The sequence below is a fragment of the Myotis nattereri genome (genome assembly GCF_964212035.1).
Source record: "Myotis nattereri genome assembly, chromosome: 4".
NCBI lineage: Eukaryota > Metazoa > Chordata > Mammalia > Chiroptera > Vespertilionidae > Myotis > Myotis nattereri.
In genome coordinates this window covers 105,335,834-105,360,292 of record NC_138079.1, presented here as the reverse complement: position 1 = coordinate 105,360,292, position 24,459 = coordinate 105,335,834, and the positions used below count along the sequence as shown (strand labels likewise).

General features: G+C 47.1%; 3 protein-coding genes across 4 annotated transcripts in view; 2 read left to right on the top strand and 1 right to left on the bottom strand.

Moving 5' to 3' along the window:
* The first annotated feature begins 254 nt into the window (after positions 1 to 254).
* Positions 255 to 4,070, top strand: ASPHD1 (aspartate beta-hydroxylase domain containing 1). The gene is made up of 3 exons (XM_081089550.1): positions 255 to 1,538; positions 2,922 to 3,035; positions 3,678 to 4,070. Exons 1-3 carry the CDS (start codon positions 668 to 670, stop codon positions 3,785 to 3,787), a joined length of 1,095 nt encoding a protein of 364 aa, XP_080945676.1. The 5' UTR covers positions 255 to 667; the 3' UTR covers positions 3,788 to 4,070.
* Positions 4,066 to 18,713, bottom strand: KCTD13 (potassium channel tetramerization domain containing 13). Its single transcript, XM_081089557.1, has 6 exons — positions 18,323 to 18,713; positions 16,832 to 17,001; positions 7,552 to 7,641; positions 7,412 to 7,464; positions 6,553 to 6,748; positions 4,066 to 4,857 (listed from the first exon to the last, which is right to left on the bottom strand). Exons 1-6 carry the CDS (start codon positions 18,567 to 18,569, stop codon positions 4,621 to 4,623), a joined length of 993 nt encoding a protein of 330 aa, XP_080945683.1. The 5' UTR covers positions 18,570 to 18,713; the 3' UTR covers positions 4,066 to 4,620.
* Positions 18,292 to 24,459, top strand: part of TMEM219 (transmembrane protein 219) — a 44,806-nt gene continuing 38,638 nt past the window's right edge. Inside the window, exon 1 of one of the 2 annotated variants that reach the window (XM_081089554.1) lies at positions 18,292 to 18,333. The gene's annotated coding sequence lies outside the window, so the exon portion shown is untranslated. The remainder of the gene's footprint in view (positions 18,334 to 24,459) is intronic. The other variant, XM_081089556.1, reaches the window with a different exon arrangement.

Below are 24,459 nucleotides of genomic sequence, written 5' to 3'. Positions count from 1 at the left end.
CCCTACTTTACGCATTGCGGGGTGGCTGGAGGTTGGCAGCTTGCTCCTGGCGCCGCACGTGGCGCCCTTTCGGGGTCCGGGGAGAGGGAAATCCGGCGACGACTCCCCTTCCCCCTCCCCCCTGGCTGAGTTGCCGCTGCCACTGGGCAGGGGCTGCGGTAACTAAGCTGAGCAGACTGCTGTAGGGAGGAATGACGTCAGGATGTGTGAGAGCCAAGGAAGGAGCGAGTAGGGGAGAAAGAGCGAGAGAGAGCGAGAGCGAGAGGGAGAACCCGCCGGCCGGGTGGAATGAGATTAGAGGGCCGTAGGAGAGAGGGGGAGAGAGGAGAGACGCCGCTGCGGAGGACGACTGGTGGCAGGTTCCGGCCCCCGGGGCTGCGGGTCCAGCTGGGGTAGGAACTGCTGTCCAGGGAGGCTAGAAGGAAACGGGCGGAGGGTGGGGGTGGAGGGAGGAGAGAAGAAAGGAGAGGGGGAGACGGAAGGTGGGGAAAGGAGAGGCGGAGGGTGAGAGAGGAAAGTGCCGGAAGGAGAAAGGAGAGGAAAGAGAGTGGGGGGAGAGGCAGAAGAAAGGAAAGGGAGAAGAGGGTTAAAGGTACATGAGGGAGGAGAGAAAGAGGGAGATACAAGGTGGAGAGAAGACTTCAGAAGGAGGGAGAACAGAGTGGAAATGTGGAAAGGAAACAGCCCCGGGGGGAACCAGGGAGTAGCCATGGAGGAAGAACTGGGGGGACAGGGGAACTGGGGTCTGGAAGATGCCCCAGGCCTCTTGGCCATGGCCTCCCTGCCCATCCTGCCCACATGGCCTTTGCCCCTGGTCTCCTCAGCCTTCACCCTGCTGCTCGGAGCCCTCACTTCCCTCTTCCTCTGGTACTGCTACTACTTAGGCTCCCAGGATCTGCAGGCCCTGGCGGCTGGGAGTCGGGCTGGGGGTGTCAGTGGTGGGTCTGGGGGATGCTCTGAGGTCGGCAGGCCAACCCCAGGGAGCTCTGGGGAGGCTGGGAAAGGACCTAGGACAGAAGGACTAGTGAGCCGCCGCCTTCGGGCCTACGCCAGGCGCTACTCCTGGGCAGGGATGGGTAGGGTGAGGCGGGCAGCTCAGGGTGGCTTAGGCCCTGGAGGAGGGCCAGGGGTCCTGGGCATTCAGCGCCCAGGCCTGCTTTTCCTGCCAAACTTGCCCTCTATGCCCTTCGTGCCGCGGGATGCCCAGCGACATGATGTGGAGCTTCTGGAAAGCAGCTTCCCTGCTATTCTGCGGGACTTTGGGGCTGTGAGCTGGGATTTCTCAGGAACTACCCCTCTGCCTCGGGGCTGGTCCCCACTACTGGCTCCAGGGTGCTACCAGCTCCTGCTGTACCAAGCAGGCCGGTGCCAGCCCAACAACTGCCGCCGGTGCCCTGGGGCCTATCGGGCACTGAGGGGGCTGCGGAGCTTCATGAGTGCCAACTCCTTCGGCAACGCTGGCTTTTCTGTCCTTCTTCCGGGGGCCCGGCTTGAAGGCCGCTGTGGACCCACCAATGCCCGGGTCAGATGCCATCTGGGTAAGTAGATGATGCCTGCAGACAACCTCCTTGCCTCTCCTCTGCCACCAGAGCTTTGTACACTGTGTTCTGATGATGCCTCTTCTCAGAATCTTCCACTACAACTGTTGCCCACAGCAGTGGCATTTCCCGAGCTTCAGGTACCTGCAAACTATCTTCATAAGCTTTGCCATAGTCACTTAGCACCTGGACTGCATTTCTTCATATGGACTCCCCCCACATTTTGTTTTACTTACTTAAAAGGAATTCTTATAGAACAATGATAATTAGTATTACTTGTCCTAAATAGAGAGTAATCATAAAAACAAATTTAAACTTCAAAAAAGGCTTTACAAATTTTGGCTAAATACTCTAGTCTGAGACACAAGCCTACACTCTCTTTACTTAGAAGGGAGCAGTATTAGTAAGGTGTTAGTGTCATGGTAGCACCAAACTTGAGATGCTCTTTTTGATGTTTTAAAGATGGAGAAAATGGAAAGGAAAACAAGTTTCTGGTTATTTCATTCCATGATCTTATTGTGCTACCAGATGGATGTACCCTTGCCTCAGGATCAAGTCTAGATCCTTTCTCTCCTCACCTCCCATCTGTTCCCTTCCTTGCCTTTTCTCCCACCGTGCTTTTAAAATAAAGGCCTTCTGGCTAATCCTGGCAGACACCACATTTATGCTATACCCTTAACCTAAAATGTCTTTACCTTTATCATTTTATCACCTCCTGGAAAACTCGTACTTAGTCTTTAGCACTCCTATTTCCAAGTGTCACACCTCCTCTGGGATGTCTTCTTATTCCTCATCATTTGAAGTGGCTGCTCAGTTTTCTCACAGTACTCTGCTGTGTGGTCCCTGGGCAAGGATGAAGTCATTAGTTTCCTATCTCGCAGGGAGGGAAGGCCCAGCACATAACAGGTTCTTGAGTTAAATTGTCAGAAGCCTAGGAGGAGATGCCACTTCCTCCAGGAAGCCTTCCCTTTTCTCTAAAACAGAATAGATTGTGCTTTGCACTGCATTTCCCTTACCTCCCAGTACTTCTTTCAGCCTGTATCTATAATAATAAAAGGGTAATATGCTAATTAGACCAGACGTCTTCCTGACATCGTTCCTGACGAAACCGGGGCCTGAGGGAAGTCAGCCGGGTCCCGGGTGCCTGCGGGAGGCCCAAGGGAAGCAACCAGGGTCCCGGTGCCGGAGGAAGGAAGGCCTGTTCTTGCACACATTTTCGTGCATCGGGCCTCTAGTTGTTTTATGATATTCCAGTCACCTTCCAGAGAGCAAGAGGAACTGCCACAGAACCTGGTGCTTAGGACCCTCAGTCTGCTTTTTGTGAATGGGATGGGCGCCTTCCATAGAGGCTGGAATGCGGGATGCCTGGGTCTCTCCCCACAGGTCTGAAGATCCCCCTTGGCTGTGAGCTGGTGGTTGGGGGTGAGCCCCAGTGCTGGGCTGAGGGACACTGTCTACTGGTGGATGACTCCTTCCTGCACACAGTGGCTCATAATGGTAATGGGGTCCCATTCTGCTAGAAGGGATGAGGGACTAAGAGTGGAGGGGAATAGATGAGACGCTGCAGACTCAGGCCCACTGGCTTGCTGTTCCAGTGCCACCATTTTCTAGTTGCATAACCTTGAACAAGTCATAATTTCCAATCACCTGTGAAATGAGGAAACTGCTTTGTTGGTCAGGTGGCTGAAGGATTAAATAAATTAATGTAGGTGCAAAGTGGTTAACAGCACAAGACCCTGGGCCTGGATTGGAGTTCCTGTGCTCCTCTGGCACCTACATGGTTAGATGCTACCAAGTAGGTGGCAACACCTTAACTACACGTATGTTGTCAGGCCTAAGGGCCTCCTCCACCCTTCTCAAGGGGAGTGCTAACCTTCTCTCTTTTAATACAAGCTCCTTACTAGCTCCTTGAACTTGGGCAAGTTATTTAACCTCCTTGTGCCTGTTACTTTGTATAAAATAGGAATAATTATGGAACTATCTCAGAGTTTGTTTTGATGATTAAGAGTTAATGCACATAATGAACAGTGTCTGGCATTTACTTATAAAGTGTTTGCTTTTTTGGTTACTTGGTGAGTGCTCTGGCATATAAGTGCTTAATGTCAGCTACTCTCCTGCCTCCATTCCCATGTACCCTAGGCTCCCCTGAAGATGGACCTCGAGTGGTCTTCATCGTGGACCTTTGGCATCCCAACGTGGCTGGAGCTGAGCGCCAGGCCCTCGACTTTGTATTTGCACCAGACCCTTGAAGGAAGGTGTTGCCTTCAGATGGGCTGGAGATATGCTGCACTCAGGGGTGCCTGCATGGTTGCCAGGACCTCCTCTCCAATGCAGGAGGCGGGGTGGGGCTGAGGGTGGGAACTTGCTAGTGAAACATCGAAATACAGATCTTAAATTCTCTTTTAACTCCTGACTACTTTCTTCCCAGCTACCAGCCCCACGGCAGGGGTGCATGTCTTCCCATCCAGCTAGCTAGGTACCCCCTTAACACAAGCCATCGCCCTGGCCATCATCCTGGGAGTTAGCACCAGATCCTCAATTCAACTTTATTTCAATAATTTAATAGAAAATTAAAATAATAAATAATATGAAACAGATTGAGAAGACAGCTGAGCTGGTGCAGGCCCAGGCCAGCCTAATACAAACTGAAAGAGGGAGGGAGAATGGAAAGGGAAAGAGGGGGCAAACTACCCTGCACAATGGTTGGGAGGCAGCTCAGAACGTGGAGGGTGTTATTAAGGGCTGGCTTGACACTTTGGCATGTACAATGCACTAAAAAAAGAGAACTCTAAATCATTTTAAACCAGCTGGTAAGGGAAAATAGCAGGGCCAGAGTGGTAATGAGGGAATGAATGTAGGCCTTCTGAAGGGCTCTGAGGGAAGGGGCTGGAATGTACCATGTCATTAGCAATAAAGTGAGAATGAATGGAAAAGGGCCAAAGTGAAAGTACCATGCAATAAAAGGACACGAGGGAGACCCACGACTTGGCCAGCAGAGCCGGGGCAAAGGGATGGGAAGGGGAGGAAAAGAAAGAGGGACTGGGTCCCAGTGGCAGAAGAAAAACAGGGAGAAAGGTCAAGATCAGTCCTTGAAGACAATCTGTTGGCCATGAGGACGCTCGTCATGGGTGATGTGGCGCCGGACATGGATCCTGCGGACACGATGCTCTCGGTTCTCCTCATCCTCCCCTCGGGCCATCCCACCACCTCCAGCTACACCCCCTGTGGCCTCCAGGAGGGCTGGGTCTGGGCCCCGGGGAGTCTCGTAGATCAGGATGTTCAGGGTCTCCTCAAAGATCCGGGCCTCTGGGAATTCCACCTGCAAAAGGCCAGCAACCCCCAGCTCCCATCCTCTGGTCCAGCCACACAGCAAGCCCTCTCCCCCAGCTGCTCCTGCACTGGCACACCTCCTAGTCTTTGCAATCACAGGTTCTTTGGCCTGGACTGTCCTCTGTGCAACTTCTTAACTCAGCAAAGCCACACTTATACTTCAAGGTCCAGCTCTGAAGTCAGGCAGTTATTTATTTTCTCTCCTTTGCTACTAAGTCTTTTGGTATATTCTTTCCTTAGACAAATCTTACTGAATAAGTGCACTGTACCAGGTGTTGTTCTAGAGATTGGGAACATAGCAATGAACAAAACAAAGTTCCTATCCACAGGAAGTTTACATTCTAGGGGTAGGACACAGACATACATTTAATAAAATATAAACTGTCAGATGATCACAAATGTAATGGGGGGGAGGGGGACTATAGCAGGAAAGGGGGTGGGGATAATCATGGCCAGGAATGTTCTCAGAGGGTATTCAGAGAAGGCCTCACTGAGAAGATGACACCTGACCAATGGACAAAAGAGAAGAGGGAGAGAGCCAGGTGGGCAACTAGAGGAAGAGCAGTCTGGGAAGAGGCAACAGTAAGTGTAAAAGCTGTGGCACAGGAGTGGGTTTGGTGGATGATTTGAACATCAGCAGCAAGGCCAATGCACCAGCACAGGGTGATGAAGTAGAAAGGGACGAAACAAAGAGGTGACTGGGGTTCCCCTTGTGTGTCTTGGAGGAATATAACTAACAACTCTTAACAAGCTACCTTCTAATTATTGGTTTATCTTGTTTTCCCAATAACAGAGGAAGCTTCCTAGAGCTGGGCCATTCATTCACGCATCAGTAAGTGTTTCCTAGCTTCCACTATGAGAGACTCTATGAGCCCCACTAGTGCTAGAGAAGTTGGAAGAAAAAAAAGATACAGTCCTACTCTCAAGGAGCTAACACCTTACTACTGACACCCCTCAGCATCCCCAGCTTTATTTAGCTAAGGAAGAAGAATGACCAACTTTGTCTGCGACTGTCAGTGTGAACGTTCATGAGTGAAGGTGTCTCAAATAAAGTGATGCTTAACTTGGGTCTTAGAGATTAAGTACAAGTTCATCAGGCAGACAGGGATGAGGAAAAATAATCCCAAGAAAAAGGAATAATGTAACCCTGGCCGGTAGCTCAGTGGTTAGAGCGCCAGCTGAGCCCTGAAAGGGTAGTGGGTTCAATTCCTGGTCAAGGGCATGTACCTGGGTTGCAGGTTTGATCCCCAGCCCCGGTTGGGGCACGTGCAGGAGGAAACCAATCAATGTCTCTCTCTCACATTGATGTTTCTTCTCCTCCCCACTTCCACTCTGTCTAAAAGTCAATGGAAAAAATATCCTAGGGTGAGGATTAACAACAACAAAAAGGAATAATGTGCACAAAGTTGGGGAGGTATGAAATAGCATTTGATACATAGAGACTTTCAAGATTCTGGTATCTGAGGCACATCCCTCATGAAGGTCAGAAGAGACCAGGCTGATAAGACTGTCAGAGGCAAGATGGTATGACATCATGATTTACACAGTTAAGACCCCGGAACTTAGATCCTGACTCTCAGTGATAGATTTCCCCCTTCCTGATCTGCTCAGCTGCCTTTGTCCAGGGTCCTGGTCCTGCCAACCACCATAGCCCTCCCTGACCAGGCCCTGAACCCCTTCTGACCTTGGTCTGCTTCTTCTCCGTGGCATAGACAATGGAGGTGCAGCACACCTCGGCGATTTTGCGGCCCTGCCCGTAGAAAGACCAGCAGCAGATCTCGTCCCCCAGTACATCCTTGAGGAAGAGCAGCCGCCCATGGAAGCGCAGGGCCAGTTTGTCAAACAGCTCGATGTTCTTAAGTAGGTTGTCATCTGAAGTGCTGAAGACCAGGGGCCAGGAGGCCTCAGCACAAGTGGCTTCCCACCCTCTGTTCCCCCCAGCATAGGGCCCAGACACCCAGCACTCTAGTTGTGCCCAGGGGTTTGGTGCCCAGCAGGGACCTTCCTCCACCCCTGGGGCCAGGCCACACAGGCCTCTGCAAGGAAGCATTTGCTGAGCAAATCCCAGCACAGTAGACTGGCTACCTGTGCAGTCTCTGGAGTCAGGCTGCACCACCTGGCATCCTAGCTCCACCACTTTTTAACTGGGTGAAACTAGGCAAATTACTTCACCTCTCAGTGCCTCAATTTCCTTAGCTGCAAACTGGAGATCACAACAATACCTCCTTCAAACAACTGTGAGGATTATGTATTAATATATGTAAAGCACTTAGAATAATGCCTGTTACAACATAAGCACTTAGTAAATGCTAGTCATTATCATTAAATCCTCACCAAAACCCGTTTGCTGATAAAACTAAAGCTCAGAAGTGAAAATGACCTGTCCAAGGTACCCAGTGAGCAAGTGGCAGAGCTGGAATTCCCATTCAGCAGGCACTCCTTTCGTCCCTCCCTGTGGCCAGAGCCCTCCCCTTGGGCCAGGAGCAGGGCTGTCTTGAGCCCAGGGTTCCACCCAGGGCACCTCCCTAGCCCCTGGCCGTCACCTGGTGTAGGAGTACTTGTTGTTACTGCGGTTGTGCAGGAGCTTCACCACGGGCTGTTGGGGGAGAGAGGATGGAGAAGGGTGGGGCTCAGGCTGCGGGGAGAGGCCCCCAACCTCCACCCTAAGGACTCAGGGCCTCACCTTGGAGGTGCTGGCCAGGAGCTGCTGCTCCTCCTGGGGAGATGTCACCATGGGGACGAGGCACAGCTGGGACAGGGTCTCCCTTTTTTGCTGGAGAAGAAGCGGAAGGTGGTTAACAGCACAACCAAAGGTCACTCACCCACTTAAAAGTCTTCAAAAGCTGCTTGCCACCTTTGGGGGAAAATCCAGACTCCTTAGTTGTCCATAAGAGCCTGCAGCATCTGGCATCTCTGATCTTGTCCCTACCTCTCTCCCCGGCTTGCTGGGCGTCAATCCCACCAATGGCTTGTTGGGTGGCACATCCAGTTTGTGCCCACCTAACCCTTTGCTGTTCCCACTACCAGAAATGTGCTGGGCTGCATATCTGGCACTTCGGCCAAACCAGTCATGCTGTGCTGTCTGTTCCTAAAACATACAGATAGGAAGGTACTGACATCAGGCCAGGCCTTGAGATATGGTCTCATGGCTTCTTCCCAGCACGCAGGCCTTCTTTCTCAGAAGGCCCGGAAGTCTCATTCCAAATTTGGGAGACAAAAGACTGGGAAAAGTATAAATAAAGAGAGTGTCCTCTATATTGGGGGGCCCAGAATTTGAAAGACACCTTTTCTCTGGGCCTACACAAAATTTAATAATAAAATGTAACTCCTGTAGTCGGCACTGCAGTTCAGCCTTTGCTTCGGCAGAGTGCTGGGACTGTGGTCAGCTGGCCAGCTTAATAAAGGCTCTTAAATTTAAATTCTGAGTCAGTGGTCTATCTTGCTGAGCCAACCCATAACAGAGACACTTTGCACTAAGTTTCTGGCTCCTCCACATCATTCAGATCTCAACTCAAGCAGTGCCCCTCAGGGTGCTGGTTTTCCTCCCTAAGCTCCCTGGCTACAGCAGCCTCCTCTACTTCCTCTTCACAGTATCAGTTCACGTTCTTCACAGCACTCAGTTCCTCACATTTTCTCAGTTTTTAGTCTATTTGCTAAGGTCTGTCTCTTCCCATGTAGGTGGTAAGTGCATAGTGTACAATAGATGCTCAGTAACACATCTATTACTCCTGTATAATAAATTAATGAGTCTGGCTGGGTGAGAGGCTGAAGGCAGAATCAGAACCAGACACACAGGCTTCTTTCCTTTTCTGTCTTCTAGAATCGTCATGCCAAAGCTCCTCTCACCTCTCCCGACCTATAAACTAGATGTGCAATTCTAACACAAATTCAAAAAAAAATTTTTTTGAGACACCCATAAAGCTTTTTCTAAAATTAATATGGAGTAAAAGTCTAGCCCTAACCGGTTTGGCTCAGTGGATAGAGCGTCGGCCTGCGGACTCAAGGGTCCCAGGTTTGAATCTGGTCAAGGGCATGTACGTTGGTTGCGGGCACATCCCCAGTAGGGGGCGTGCAGGAGGCAGCTGATCGATGTTTCTTGCTCATCAATGTTTCTAACTCTCCCTCTCCCTTCCTCTCTGTAAAAAATCAATAAAAATAAAAAAAATATATATATATATATATATAAAATAACTGTTTTAAAAAAAAGTCTACTATTATTTAGGTCAATTTAAAAAAGAGCCAGATATTAAAATATCCCACAAAGCCATAATAATGAAAACAGTGTTGTTTTGGTGCAGAAACAAACAATGGAGCACAGTAGAGGGACTGGAAACAGACTAATGTATATATGAGAACTGATATTTACAAAGACAGCACCACAAATCAATGGGGAAGCCCTAACCGGTTTGGCTCCGTGGATAGAGCATCGGCCTGCAAACTGAAAGGTCCCAGGTTTGATTCTGGTTAAGGGCACATGCCCGTGTTGTGGGCTTGATCCCCAGTCAGGGACTTGCAGGAGGCAGCCGATCCATGATTCTCTCTCATCATGGATGTTTCTATGTCTCTTTCCCTCTTCCTTCCTCTCTGAAATCAATAAAAATATATCTTTAAAAAATCAATGGGGAAAGTATGGAGTGTGTATTGATTATTGCTGTGTAGCAAACTGTTCCAAAACTTAACAATTTAAATCAACAATCAACATTTCTCAATTTCTGTGGTTCAGGAATTCAGTTCAGCTGGGTGGTCCTGGCATGGGTCTCTCATGAGGTTGCAGTCAAGTCAGCTGGGGCTGCAGTAATCTGAAGGCATGGCGGAGTCTGAAGGATCTGTTTCTGAGAAAGCTTGTTCATATGGCTGTCAAGTTCATGCTGGTTATTGGCTGGAAATATCTGATCCCTGTCCCTTGGACTTCTCCATAGAGTTGCTTGAGTGCCCTTATAACATGGCAGATGGCTTCTCCAAAGCAAGTAATTCCAGAGGGAGCAAGGTGGAGGCCTAAATGTTTTTTATGACCTAGTTTTGTCAGACCTACTCAGTGTGGGAGGAAACTACAGGAGAATGAATTCTGAAAATAAGGTCATTGGGGACTGCCACAGAGGCCGGCTCCCATTGATTCAAATCCCTCCCATATGCAAAACACATCTATGGCTTCCAATGATCCCCCAAAGTCTCATCTCATTACAGCATCAGCTTCAAGTACAGAATCTTGTCATCTAAATCAGGTCCAGGTGGGGATGAGGCGCCTTGGATGAGTTCCTTAACTATAGCTCCTGAAGTACATTTGCTCTTGATCTGAAGGCCTGTGAAGTTCTCTCCCAAACACCCAATACTCAAGGTGGGACCGACATACTAGTGAGGATACAAACTAGGTAGCTCTTGTTCAAAAGGGCGGGGCCGGGGACAGGAGGCACCTAAAGGCACTGCTTCATGAAAATTCTTAATCCAGCTGGACAAATGTTGGGAGCTCTCTGATGCTTACTCTTACCCCAAAATGATTCTCTGTGGCTTTGGTTCTGCCCCAAGTCAGCCTTCCTTTTCCATGAAAGACAGTCCACGCTTGCAGCTCCAGTTTCCTTAATCGGTTCTTGCCTGCAGAATTTTGGGGTTCTAAAGGCCTGTTCTCCTCTTGCACTAGCGCTGTGCCTTTTAGTGTTTTTGCCAAAAGAATTTTCTTAAAAATTTATTGGGTATCTTATGTCTTGGGGTTCACTTCACTAGGCAAAAGCCACATACACAAATCTCTGTGAAATAAGCTCTTCTCTACTTTGGGCTTGTGCCGAGACTGCGGAGGGGCACCTTTAAGTTTCTCAGATGCACTATTATTTGATTGAATGATTCTCTGAGATATCTTCTTGGATATTTTTGAGATTTTAAAATTGCATCCACAGCTTCCTCTTTAGACCAAGTTTTACTGAAAATACCCTGTATTTGCTCTAGGCCTACAAGCCATTTTTAAATAAATAAATAAATAAATATTGATTTCAGAAAGGAAGGGAGAGGGAGAGACAGATCATTGATCAGCTGCCTTCTGCATGCCCCCTCCTGGGGATTGAGCCCACAACCCTGGCATGTGCCCTTGACTGGAATCAAACCTGAGATCCTTCAGTCCACAGGCCGACGCTCTATCCACTGAGCAATACGGCTAGGGCAAGCCATTTGTTAATTTCAACATTATTTATTATCTGGAAAAGCTGGGAATTTTCAAACTCTAATTCCTGGCTCCATTTTGTTCAACTGTTTTTCTTTTAGCTTACCCTCTCCTCTTTTATTTTACTGTAAGCAACAAGAAACACTGTGGCAACTTCACCAGTCTGGAAGTCTCCTTAGCTAGGTCACCCGTTCACCAGGTATGTTTCCACCTTCCACATTACTGCAGGGGACAGTGTTGCTAAACTTCTGCCACGACAGAACAAGGATCGCCTTTGCACCAGTTTCCAATAGCATTTTCCTCACTGCAGCCTCCTTAAAGGTCATCAGGCTCCTATAAACGAACTCTTTAAAACTATTTAGGCTTTTATTAACTCTTCAAAGTCATTCCAGCTTCTGCCCACTTCCCAGGTCTAAGGCCATGCCCACATTTAAAGTTTTTGTTATGGCAGAATCCCACTCCAGATATCAAAATGTTATCTATTGCTGGGCAAAAAATACTACAAACTTATTGGCTTAAAACAAATAAACATTTATTATCTCACAGTTTCTGGAGGTTGGGAACTGAGATTGGCTTAGCTAGGTGGTCCTGGACCATGGTCTTTTATGAAGCTGGAGTCCAGATGTTGGCCAGGGCTGTAGTGATCTGAAGACCTGAATAGGCCTCCAGGATCCGCTTCTGAGATAGTTCACCCATATGAGTGGGAGTTTGTGCTGACTGCTGGCAGGAGGCTTCAGTTCCTCACCAAGCCAGGGCTGCTTGAGGATCCTCACATGGCAGCTGGCTTCCCTCAGAATGAGTGATCCGAGAGAAGGGCAGAAACAGCAATGACCTAGCTTTAAGTCACACACTATCATTTCTGCAATATCCTATTGGTTACAGAGGTCAGCCCTATTCAGTGTGGGAGGGGATTAAACATGAGCCAGAATAAGCAGGAGGCAAGAATTTTGGACAATTCTGGTGGCCATTTTTGTTTAATTTTTTTTTATTGATTTCAGAAAGGAAGGGAGAGGGAGAGAGTGATAGAAATATCAATGAGAGAGAATCATTAATCAGCTGCCTCCTGCATGCCCCCTACTGGTGATCAAGCCCACAACCCAGTCATGTGCCCTGACAGGGAATTGAACCGTGACCTCCTGTTTCATAAGTCCATGGTCAACCACTGAGCCAAGCCAGCTGAGCTTGGTGGTCATTTTGGACACTAGATTGTTTAATAAATGGCATTGGGAAAACTAGTTCACTGTAAGAAGGACAAAAAAAGAGTTAAATCCCTTTGTAATTCATATTTACAACAGATTTAAACAACATTTAGATTAAAAGATCCATATATAAAAGATAAAAATATAAAGTTATTTTAAAATTGCAGAATGGAAACAACTTCTTAAACAAGATCCCAAAGGATACACCTTTAGGGGGAAAAAAGGGGAATTTGACTAAATTAAATTCAGAATTTCTCTGGTTGACAATGGAAACCTTACAAATAACCACACTTAATAATGTTGATGGTATGATGGAATTATAATTATTCTACAATCCCAATGAAATTATTGACTCAGGTAAGGGTCATCAATTGGTGTGTGGTTGACAGGTAATTGCCATTCATTAGTGCCAAAATAACATCATACAGATTACTTTTTAGTTGGCAACAAGGGAATGTAACTACAATGGAAGGATCACACCAACATCACCTGAATCAAGGGGCCAAGTCTGAGCATCACTAATGACGAGCCACATTAGCAATATTATGGATCTTTCAATACAAACAATGTAAAAAATGTAAAATTACCTAAAATGTATTCTAACCAAAATGTTTAATATCAAGCCTTTATATCCATCATGTAGTTTATAGAAAACTCAGAATGGGTTGGGTTACAAACCAAATAATACCACAAGTAAACTACTAGGTAAATTTGGAAATTGGGTCATTATGCAACTGGTGGTCTCTTTAACAAGTCAGCATCATGTGAAAAAAGGGACTGAGTTGGGAGAACCTTGAAGAACATAATAACCAGACATGGTGCAAGGATCTAGACTGGGTCCTTGTTTAGATGAACCAGCTATAAAAGACATTTCTAGAATGTGTGTGTGCCCTGGATATTCGATAAGATAAAATTTTATTGACATGGAAAGATGGCAATTATTAACAAACAAAGCAGATTACAAACAGCACATACAGTGTGACTGTATTTTCACACACACACACACACACACACACACACACCTCGAAGGACATTTGATATTTTCGTATTTTTAATTATCTGTGTTTTCTCAATTTCTATAACATACACATACTGCTTTAAAAATAATAAATGGTTATTTACAATAAAAAATCAAGTATTTCCATTCAACAATAGCTGCTATAGGCAAGTGACATTCTAGGAGAAAATACTGGTAACATCTAAAACTGACTAGAAATTATTATCAGAAACAAACTTCTTCAGCTGGGGTTCCTCTCATGAATTTGAAAACCTAGCAAATAATCTGAGTAACTATTTTCTGAACTTTCCCAAGGAGGGTAGGTAAGTAGTACCAGTCTTAGGAGATACATAGGAGAAAGGTAAATTTATTATGCATAATACATGCCTTAGGGAAATAGGCCTTAATTCTCCCTAGGAACTAAGCTAAATTATGCAAGGATCTCCTGTAAAGCAACAAGAAAAATATGTATTTTTAAATGTTTTTATTGATTTTTAGAGAGGGAGTGTTATAGAGAGATAGAAACATCATCGATCAGCTGCCTCCTGCATGCCCCCTACTGGGGATTGAGCCACAATGGGGGCATGTGCCCTGACCAGGAATTGAACTGTGACCTCTTGGTTCATGTGATGCTCAACCACTAAGCCACATGGCCGGCCAAGAAAAAGATTTTTTAAAAATGCAGTAGAAAATTTAGTAAAGAATATGAATAGGCAGCTCAGTTGGTTGAGCACTGTCCCATACACCAAAAAGTCAAGGGTTTGATTCCCAGTCAGGCACATACCTAGGTTGCAGGTTCCATCCCACTTGGGGCAGGCTGGGGCTCGTATCGGAGGCAACTGATTGATATTTCCCTCTCCCTTCTTCGCTCTAAAAATCAATAAACACATGGAAAAATAACAAGAGTATGAACAGAAGGGGAAACCAAAAAAGCTAGTATATAAAAAGATCTCATTAGTAATGAGAGGAATGCAAATTAAAATGAGATCACTCTATATGAATTAGATTGGCAAATTAGAACACTGGATCATACTATGTGCTGTCAAGGATATGCAGAAACAAGATCCTTTACGCACTGCTGGACAAGAGTATAAAGTGCTACAGCCATTCGGGAGAGTAATCTGATGATATTGATGAAATCTGTTTGTATGTGTCCTGTGACCCAGCAATTCCACCCCAGCTACAATCATGAGAAACCCTGGCCCAGGACCCACAAGGGCACATGTATGAAGATGTTCACGGTGGCACCATTTGTGGGGGCAGAAAGTGGGGAGTCCCTCTAGGTCTCTAACCTCGGGGAAATGCATAAATAAAATATGGTGAGTGCATACCATAGATTCCTGTGCAATAGTTAGAAGCAAAGAACTAAATGTACATGGAGCAGCATGAATAAAACTTGAAAAAAGTACTGAATTAAGAAACAAAACACATGATCCATAACTCAATGCCATTTATAGAAACGTATATGCATACAAAACAATGCTTTAGCTTTTCAAGGGAACAAACATAATTCAAGCATATGGAGGAGTACCTATGGGGGAAAGGGAAGTGGGAAGGGGTTTGGAAATAAAGGAAAAAAAATAAAAAGAGAAAAGATTTGCATAGACCAATGATGATTAAGTGCCACACACTGAGGAGCATTCTGTTCAGAAGTCTTAAAAACAAAAACAAAAATCTCCAAACAAACAAGCAAACACTAGCCAAGTGGGGTGGGATGGGAACGGTCTCAGGGAAACCTGGAAGGGAGGTAGCTGGAGCATAGAAAAAGCACTGTCCTTGGAAGCCAGATAACCTGGGGTAGAATGTGAGCTTGGCTGCTTACTGGCTCTTTGCCCTTGGATGCATCCCCAACATCGTCTTTAAAAAAAAAAAGTCAAACAGGGGTACAAGATGAACATACAAGCAGCAGAATCCCTCCTGACACACAGGAGTGATTATGTGGGGGTGGATAACATTAGATCAACATTAGCTTCAGGAGTGGGTGTGAGATGACATTAGACAAATGTAACACTATAGCTCAGGAATGCGCTTCCCAGATCATCCCATTCCAACTGCAAGTGGTTACTCATTAATGCAGCGGTTCTCAACCTGTGGGTCGCGACCCCTTTGGCGGTGGAACGACCCTTTCACAGGGGTCGCCTAAGACCATCCTGCATATCAGATATTTACATTACGATTCATAACAGTAGCAACATTACAGTTATGAAGTAGGAACGAAAATAATTTTATGGTTGGGTCACAACATGAGGAACTGTATTTAAAGGGCCAGAAGGTTGAGAACCACTGCATTAATGGGTCATGAAATAATTTTAATGGGTCTCAAAGAGCATTAAAGGAAAGAAAATATTTCAGAATGCATTTCCCTAAAAGTATCATTTTATAAAACTCTTATTTCAGTTATGAATATGAAATGCATTTTCTCTATGGGATGCAGTCACAAAGTTTGAAAAATATGGATACAGCCCAAAGAAATCCTATACTTTTGGATTCTAAGAATAAGTATTCCCCAAGGTAACAGACACTTGTTCATAGCTGCCACTTTTTAATATACAAAGGACATCAAAAAAGAAACCCTCACCGAAACCGGTTTGGCTCAGTGGATAGAGCGTCGGCCTGAGGACTGAAAGGTCCCAGGTTCGATTCCGGTCAAGGGCATGTACCTGGGTTGCGGGCATATCCCTAGTAGGAGATGTGCAGGAGGCAGCTGATCGATGTTTCTCTCTCATCGATGTTTCTAACTCTCTATCTCTCTCCCTTCCTCTCTGTAAAAAATCAATAAAATATATTAAAAAAAAAAAAAAAAAGAAACCCTCGTAGTCTCCATTAATATTGTATCATAAGAGAAAGGATGTTTAACATTGTAAAAATAGGACAGAATAAAAGGCTTTATGTAAAACTCACTACATTGTACTTATTTTTCTCACTCCCCTATCTTTTGGAACAGGAGGACAGAATGCCAAGGTAGAAATTGTCTCACTCAAGGCCAGCCAGTCAGCTATAGTAGAGGTGACTCTTAACCCCGATGCCCTGGCTGTGCTTTCCAGTATCTTCTCCTCAGAACCCTGAGAGCCACAGAAATGAAGCACAGCAGGCAGGGCTCTGGAACCCCCAAACCTTCTATCAAAAAAATTTTAAGCCCCTGGCCGTGGGCTAGGTGTTGCCTGCCAGGATAGAATCAGATCATGGAGGTTATTACATTCCGTTTAAGATTAAATTTTTTTTACTAGTGGCACAAGAGAGTTATTTATGATTTGATTTCTGGGTAAAGGGAGAATAGATCGGGATTATTTTTGAGGATAATTCATCAGGTGGTAGTGTAACAGCTGGTTTGGCTGGGTAGAAACAGCAAGCAAAGAGAGCAATCATTTAACCACTGCAATAGTCTTGCATGAGATGTTGAGAGGGGCCCTGCCTAAAACAGCAGGGATGCAGAAGACAGCACCCCCAAATTTTCTGGGGTCATGGCTACTCAAAGCCAGGCCAGAGGCAGCCTCTCACAGTAGTATCCCATTATTTCCTCTCATTGTTTCTAATGCCCTTATATCTAATTACGTGAGCGGCTCTCCCAGGATCATGGGCATAGGAGTGGAACTCAGGAGGTGGGGGGAAGGACCCTCACCTGTAGTGCCAGCTGGCAGTCCTCAATCAGGCCCTGGACCAGGTAGTAGCGTGCTTCCCCTAGTAGCTCCCCCAGTTCTCTGGTACTTTCAGGCAGTGGCACAGACCCATCCCGAAGGTAGTTGAGGATTGTACCAAAGTGGCGGCCGCTCCGGTCAATCAGCACCCAGCCTGGTGGGATAAAGAGAAGAGAAGGAGTGGCTTTTCTGGGGGCTCTGGAGCTACTAAACTTTTATGAAAAAAGGATTCCAAAGCTACAAGTCTGAATTTTTCTCAAACCTCCGTCTTATCCAAGAAAATACCATTAAAACATGTCCAGTGTTTCCATGCCCCCCAATAATATATGTATGAATATATATGTATATATATGTGGTTGATTTCAGAGAAGAAGGGAGAGGGAGAGCTAGACAGAAACATCCATGATGAGAGAGAATCATTGATCGGCTGCCTCCTACACGCCGAGGACTGGGGATCGAACCCGCAATCCAGGTAAGTGCCCTGACCAGGAATGGAACCCACAATCTTTTGTGGGAGAGGACGGCACTCCAGCCAACAGAGCCACCCGGCCAGGGCACATGCCTCCTTTTATTGGGATGTTTGTTTACTGTTCTCCCCTGTCCCCAGAAAGAAGTAAACTCAGTAAGGCTCATCTCCTCAGATCCATTTACCCAAACAAAGTATCTCCAGTATGAACTGGCGCTTTACAAACACTTACTGAACAAGTAATTTCTTCCCCTTTAGACAGTTGAAGATTGAGCTCCACCCCCCAAATGTTTATTTTCCTGCTCTCACAATCTTTGTGACCCCCCCCCCACCCCCATCCCCGCCCGAATCGCCCCCTCCAAAACTGTAGGATTCCACTTGGGCCTGTGAGGCCCAAACCTGAACGCAACACTCCAAGAAGGTAGGGTTCACCTGCCAGAGAGAACCCTCCACCCTCCGCTCTGGTGTCCCTGGCAAACCACACGCCGCCTCTCCTTCCACAGCCTGCACTTGCAGATGGCGTCCTAGAGTGCATTGGGGGCAACACAGAGACACAGACAAGATCTCCCAACTCCGCGGGCTGGCTGTCAGCAGCGCTCAGGCAGAGAGGGGAGCGGACGGCTGGGCAGCTGGGAAAAACTGACCAAGGTTGCCGACGGATGCTGCTGGCAGCAGGGCTGGCTCCCAAGGTGTCTGAGCTGGGCGGTGAGGGTGGGAGAACTGGGAGAACTGGGAGTGGCAATGGAAACGCTGCAGTGACATGTTGAACCCCTTCCCACGGGGCCTGGCAGAGCTGCAGACGGGGTTGTTTCTAAGTGCAGGCTGTTGCTGGGGGTAAAGGCTGGGGGAGGAGGAAGGTTATGAACGAAAAGGGGGAGACAGATGGGATGTGGGGGTGGAAAGACGTGAGTGAGCTGCTGGCGGGCAGTGAGCGGAGGGAAGGGACCCGAAGGCCCTTGGGCGACGAGACGAGGAGGGCGGAGGGCAGCGCGAGCGGGGCGTGCGGTACCTCCGGCGTCGGTGAGTACCTCGGCGCGGCCGCTGAACATGGCCTTGAGCTTGGTGTCCTGCCCCGTGAGGGTGCGCAGCGTGGTGTAGTGCAGCGAGCCCCCCACGTTTAGCTTCACGTACTTGCTGTTCGGCGTCTGCGGCTGGAGCCCGGCGGCGGCGGCGGCGCCAGGCTCGAGCCCCCAGGGCGCAGGGACTTCCAGGGACAGGGCCCCGGCCGCCGCCGGGCCCGAGGCCTCGGCCGACATGCCAGGTGGCGGCGGCCTGGGGCTCTCTCCGCGCCCTCCGGCCGCCCCCCAGGACCCCGGGTCCGACCCCTCCTGCCGGACAGCCCGGCCCGCACGCCCGCACGCCGCCGCGCCTCGGAGACGCTGGCCCACAGCCCCGCGCGCCGGCACCTCCGGCAGCTGCGCAGGCGCGGCAACGTCGCGTCCCGACCTCGCGAGGCGGGGGGGTGCGGAGCATGCGCAGTGGCCTCGGGCCGGGGCAGGGCCGCGGGCGGGGCGCGCCCCTCGTTACTACCGGGGACCCGGGCCCGGCGGCGCCTGGCCGCCTGCCTGGTGTGGAGAGCGACGTCCCGGTGCCTTGGTCGGGCGGGCGCTCTCAGAGCGACTCCCGAGCATGACGGGGAAACTGAGGCCCCGGGGAGCAGGGTTCTGGGCAAGGTGTCCCGCCCGCCAGCCCCTCGCACTGGACAGAGCAGAGCTGCGAACAGACACCAAGGGGAGCTCGTGGAGAATGCTGTGAAAGTCCAGCTGAGTCCATTTAAAGATCAAACTGGCTTTATTCCACCACTCATGAGTCAGATGGCATCCCATCTAGCAAATAGAAAGGAGCTCCCTAAGCGACAGGAAAGAAAAGGTTTTTAAAGGCAGAAAGGGGGCAAAAGGGGGGACATTATTAGCAAAGAATATATTGCTTCAGGAAAGGTGGGCCTCCTAAGAGGGGTGTGTGTTTGGGGGGGGGAAGGGGGAGGAAGGGGGGTTATTATCCCGCTATTGCTGACCAGCTCATCCCTGTTGCCTGGTTAGAGATTGCATTCCTGGGAGATGTTGAGGTTGCAGTTAGGTTGGGTGTCAAGTCTTGGTTTGCTGATGTGGGGCTCAGCACAAGTGACTCCCCTTTTAGGCCTGTTAATTGTTTAAACAAGGCTAAGGAGATGGCCTCCCAGGGGAGGTGGCAGTAGTGCTAGGGCATGCGGGGTGTGGGTAGGTAAGGTCATCACGGAGGGCCTCTCGGAGGAGGTGATACTGAGCTAACGCTGAGAATGGCGGGGAGAGGTGGGAGGGCAGAGAGTTCCAGGCAGAGAAAAGGGCAATGCAAGGACCCGAAGGCAGGAACAGGCTTGGTGTATGTAAGGGGCTGAAAGGATGTCAGGGGTGGCTGGAGCAGCCGAGCAAAGGTCTTAGAATCCCAGCTAATGTTGTGAGGGACCCGACCCTGAAAAAGAAATAAGATAGAAAAACCCATGGTTGACAAGAAAGTGTGGTGAGAAGTGTGATGTAACCATCCAGCTTAATGTGTCCCTGAGAACTGCTTTGCTTAATTCCTTCTGCCCAGAATTAGGACATTTTCTCTGGTTCCTGATCAATGACAACTGGTCTTTGGCCAAGTTCTGCAGATACAAGGTTGCACAGCACCATCCTTATGGATCATTGTTCTAACTAAAACTGGGCCAAATACCTGCTCCCCTCACGATTCCTCTCATTTGTACCCTTATCCTTCTAACTGACACAATTTCACTTGAGACAATTTAGAATTGCAGTGCCATTTGGGGGAACTTTTCACAAGAATAAGATTGTTTATTCGAAAGGCACCTCAGAACAAAAGAGGAAGAAACCCTCATCAGGAGACTGTCTTGTTTGTCAAAAAGAGCGGTTACTTTGTTTGGCGTTGGCAATGTTTCACTTCTGTACTTTGTATATTAGTAAATGCTAACTTTTTAATTGCGTGGGTCTATTAAATTGTTAAGCGCCTGAGTTGTTTTTAAAAGGAATGCCCCTCTTTGGGTGTGCATGTACTAGTATGTGTCAAGATCTGTTTTTCTACATTCATACTGTCTTTCCCACCTCGCCGAGGGATCATTGATTAGATTTTTAGAGTGGTAATTTCATATTTCTCTAAAGTAGCTGCCTCTCAACTTTTTCTGTTGTCTATTTCTCTCTTTAGGAACACTTTAAAGATGAACTATTAAAAACTATTCCATTGTATGTGTGTGCTCTAGGAATAACCAGTCCACTTAAACAGTTTAAAATGTCTTAAAGAATTGTTAAACTATATATGTTTTCTTTGTGGGCACTGAAAAGCGTGTTTATGTAATGGGCTTCATTATTATAGTTACAAGATAAGAAAAGGCCTTAGTTCCAAGATAAAAGAAGAGTGTTTAGCATGACCCATGTCTTTAAATTTGCCGTGGAAAATAATGACAGCACGATATTTTGGTTTGTACAAGACCAAGGTTAATTTTTCAAATGATTTAAGCCTTTTTAACTTTTTATTGATTTTACTAGAGGCCCAGTGCAGGACATTTGTGCACTGGGGTGGGGGGGGGCGGGGGGGGGTTACTTCAGCCCGGCCTATGCCCTCTCGTAGCAGTCCGGAATGATGTAAGCCGGCTCCCTGCCTAAGCCAGCAGTAGGACATCCTTAGCACTACTGCTACCTGGGAGGCAAAAGATTGCCAGCCTGAGTGGCACTCCCACTGTGGGAGCGCACTGACCACCAGGGGGCAGTTCCTGCGTTGAGTGCCTGCCCCCTGGTGGTCAGTGCGCCTCATAGCGACAAGTCATTCCAACGCTCAGTCAGTTTACATATTACCCTTTTATTATATAGGATAAATCAAGTTCTCATAGATTTCATTTTTTAAATACATTTTTATTTTCTTTTTTTTTCTGCAGTACATTACATCCCCAGGGTGGGCTACCATTCCCAGAATTTATTTATAATTGGAAGTTTACATATAACTGGAAGTTTGTACCTTTTGACTACCTTCATCCATTTCCCCCACAATCCATCCCTGCATCTGGCAGTCACCAATCTATTCTCTGTTTCTGAGTTCAGTTTTTTTAGAAGTGATGTCACCGAGTATTTTTCTTTGTTTGACTTATTTCACTTAGCATAATCCCCGCAAGGTCCATCCATGTTATCTCAAATGGCTGGATTTCATATATATTACATTTTCTATATTCATCTGTTGATGGACATTTAGTTTATTTCCATGTCTTGCTAATGTAAGCAATGTCTCAATGAACATGGGGGTGTGGATATCTCTTTGAGATAGTGATTTTGTTTCCCTCAAATAGGAATTTTGAAGAAGTGGAATTGCTAGATCATATGGTAATTCTATTTTTACTCTTTAAGGAACCTCCATACTGTTTTGTAAGGTAGCTTCACCAATTTACATCCCCATGGACAGTGCACAAGGTCCCCTTTCTCCACATCCTTGCCAACACCTTCCTCTTGTCTCTTTGATAACAGCCATTCTAACAGGTGTGAGGTGACAGCTCATTGTGGAATGGTTTGTATTTACCTGATGATTAGTTACGTTGAGCATCTTTTAATGTACCAGCTGGCCATTTATATCTCTTTGGAAAAATGTCTAGTCAATTCCTCTGCCCACCTTTTAATTGGATTGTGTGTGTTTTTCTGCTCCTGAATTGTATGAGCTCTTTATATGTTTTGGATATTAACCCCTTATCAGATACATGATTTGCAAATATTTTCTCCTATTCTGCAAGTTGCCTTTTCATTTTGTTAACCTTTTTTTTTTTTAAATATATTTTATTGATCCTTTACAGAGAGGAAGGGAGAGAGATAGATAGCCAGAAACATCGATGAGAGAGAAACATCAATCAGCTGCCTCCTGCACACCCCTTACTGGGGATGTGCCCGCAACCCAGGTACATGCCCTTGACTGGAATTGAACCTGGGACCCTTCAGTCCGCAGGCCAACGCTCTATCCCAGCCGTGGGCAAACTACGGCCCGCGGGCCGAATCTGGCCCGTTTGAAATGAATAAAACTAAAAAAAAAAAAAGACCGTACCCTTTTATGTAATGATGTTTACTTTGAATTTATATTAGTTCACACAAACACTCCATCCATGCTTTTGTTCTGGCCCTCCGGTCCAGTTTAAGAACCCATTGTGGCCCTCAAGTCAAAAAGTTTGCCCACTCCTGCATCCACTGAGACAAACCGGTTTCGGCGCCTTTTCATTTTGTTGATGGTTTCCTTCGTTGTACAGAAGCTTTTTAGTTTGATGTAGTCCTGTTTGTTTATTTTTGCGTTGGTTGCTTTTGCTTTTGAGATCAAATCCAAAAATCATTGCCAAGAATGATGTCAAGGAGCTTACCCCCTATCTTTTCTTCTAAGAATTTTATGGTCTGAGGTCTTACATTCAACATATTAACCCATTTTGATTTGATGTTTGTGTATGGAGTAAGGGGCCTATTTTTATTCTTTTGAAAGTGGCTGTACAGTTTCCCAGCACCATTTATTGAAGAGACTATCTGTTCTCCATTGTATATTCTTGGCTCCTTTATTATAAATTAATTGATCATATATGCATGGATTTATTTCTGGGCTCTCTGTTCTGTTCCATTGATTTATGTGTCTGTTTTTAGGCCAATATCATACTGTTTTGATTACTGTAGCTTTACTTATTATTACTAGAGGCCCAGTGCATGACATTCGTGCACTGTGTGTGTGGGGGGGGGGGGGGTCTCTCAGCCTGCCGTCTTGCAGTCTGGGACCCCCGAAGGGTCCTTAGCACTGCCATGGAGGCAGAAAAGGCTCCCACCACCGTGATCCCGGTTTCTGGCTGAGCAGCGCTTCCACAGGGGGAGCACACTGACCACCAAGGGGCAGCTTCTGCATTGAGCTTCTTCCCCCTGGTGGCCAGTGTGCATCATAGTGACTGGTTGTTCTGCTGTTTGGTCGATTTGCATATTAGCTTTTTATTATATAGGATTACTAGAGGCCAGGTGCACAAATTTGTGCATGGGTGGGGTCCCTTGGCCTGGCCGGCAATTGGGGCCAATGAGGGCCCTCTCGCCCAGTCCCAATCGGGGCCAATTAAGGCTGGCTGGCTGGGGGTAGGGACCGCGGGAGGTTGCCTGGCCAGGGTTGGGGGTGGGGGAGGGACCGTGGGAGGTTGGCTTGCTGTGGGAGGTTGGCTGTGGGAGCACACTGACCACCAGGAGGCAGCTCCTGCATTGAGCATCTGCCCCCTGGTGGTCAGTGTGCATCATAGCTACCAGCTGGTCATCCGGTCATAATGGTCACTTAGGCTTTATATAGAGAGAAGATTATTGTTATTGTTAATCCTCACCCGAGGATATTTTTTTCCATTGATTTTTAGAGAGAGTAGAAGGAAGGGAGGGAGGGGGAGAAAAGAGAGAGAGAGAGAGAGAGAGAGAGAGAGAGAGAGAGAGAGAGAGAGATACATCGATGTGAGAGACACATTAATTGGTTGCCTCCCTCACAAACCCTGAGCAGGGCCAGGGATCAAGCCTGCAACCAAGATACATGTCCTTGACCAGAATCGAACCCATGACTCTTCAGTTCTTGGGCCAACATTCTAACCACTGAGACAGACCAGCTAGGGCTGATTACTGGAAATGTGATGCTTCCAGCTTTGCTGTTCTTTCTCAAGATTGCTTTGGCTATTCAGTGTTTTTCTGTTTCTATACAAGTTTTAGGATTTTCCTATTTCTGTGAAAAATGTATTTGGAATTTTGATAGAATTTCATTGAATCTGTAGATTGCTTTGGGTAGTATGGACATTTTAGCAATATTAGTTCTTCCAATCTATGAGCACAGACTATCTTTCCATTTAGTTGTATTTTCTTCCATTACTTTTATCAATGTCTTATATTTTTCTTTTAAAAAATATGTTTTTATTGATTTTGATTTTTTAGAGAGAGAGAGGTAGAAACATTGATTGGCTGCCTCCTGCACACCCCCCTACTAGGGACTGAGACTGCAACACTGGCATGTGCCCTGACCTCTTGGTGCCTGGGACAGCGCTCACTCCACTGAGCCACACCTGCTGGGCAATGTCTATAGTTTTCAATGTACAGTTCTTTCAACCCCCTTGGTTAAGTTTATTCCTAGATATTTTATTCTTTGGGATGCAATTGT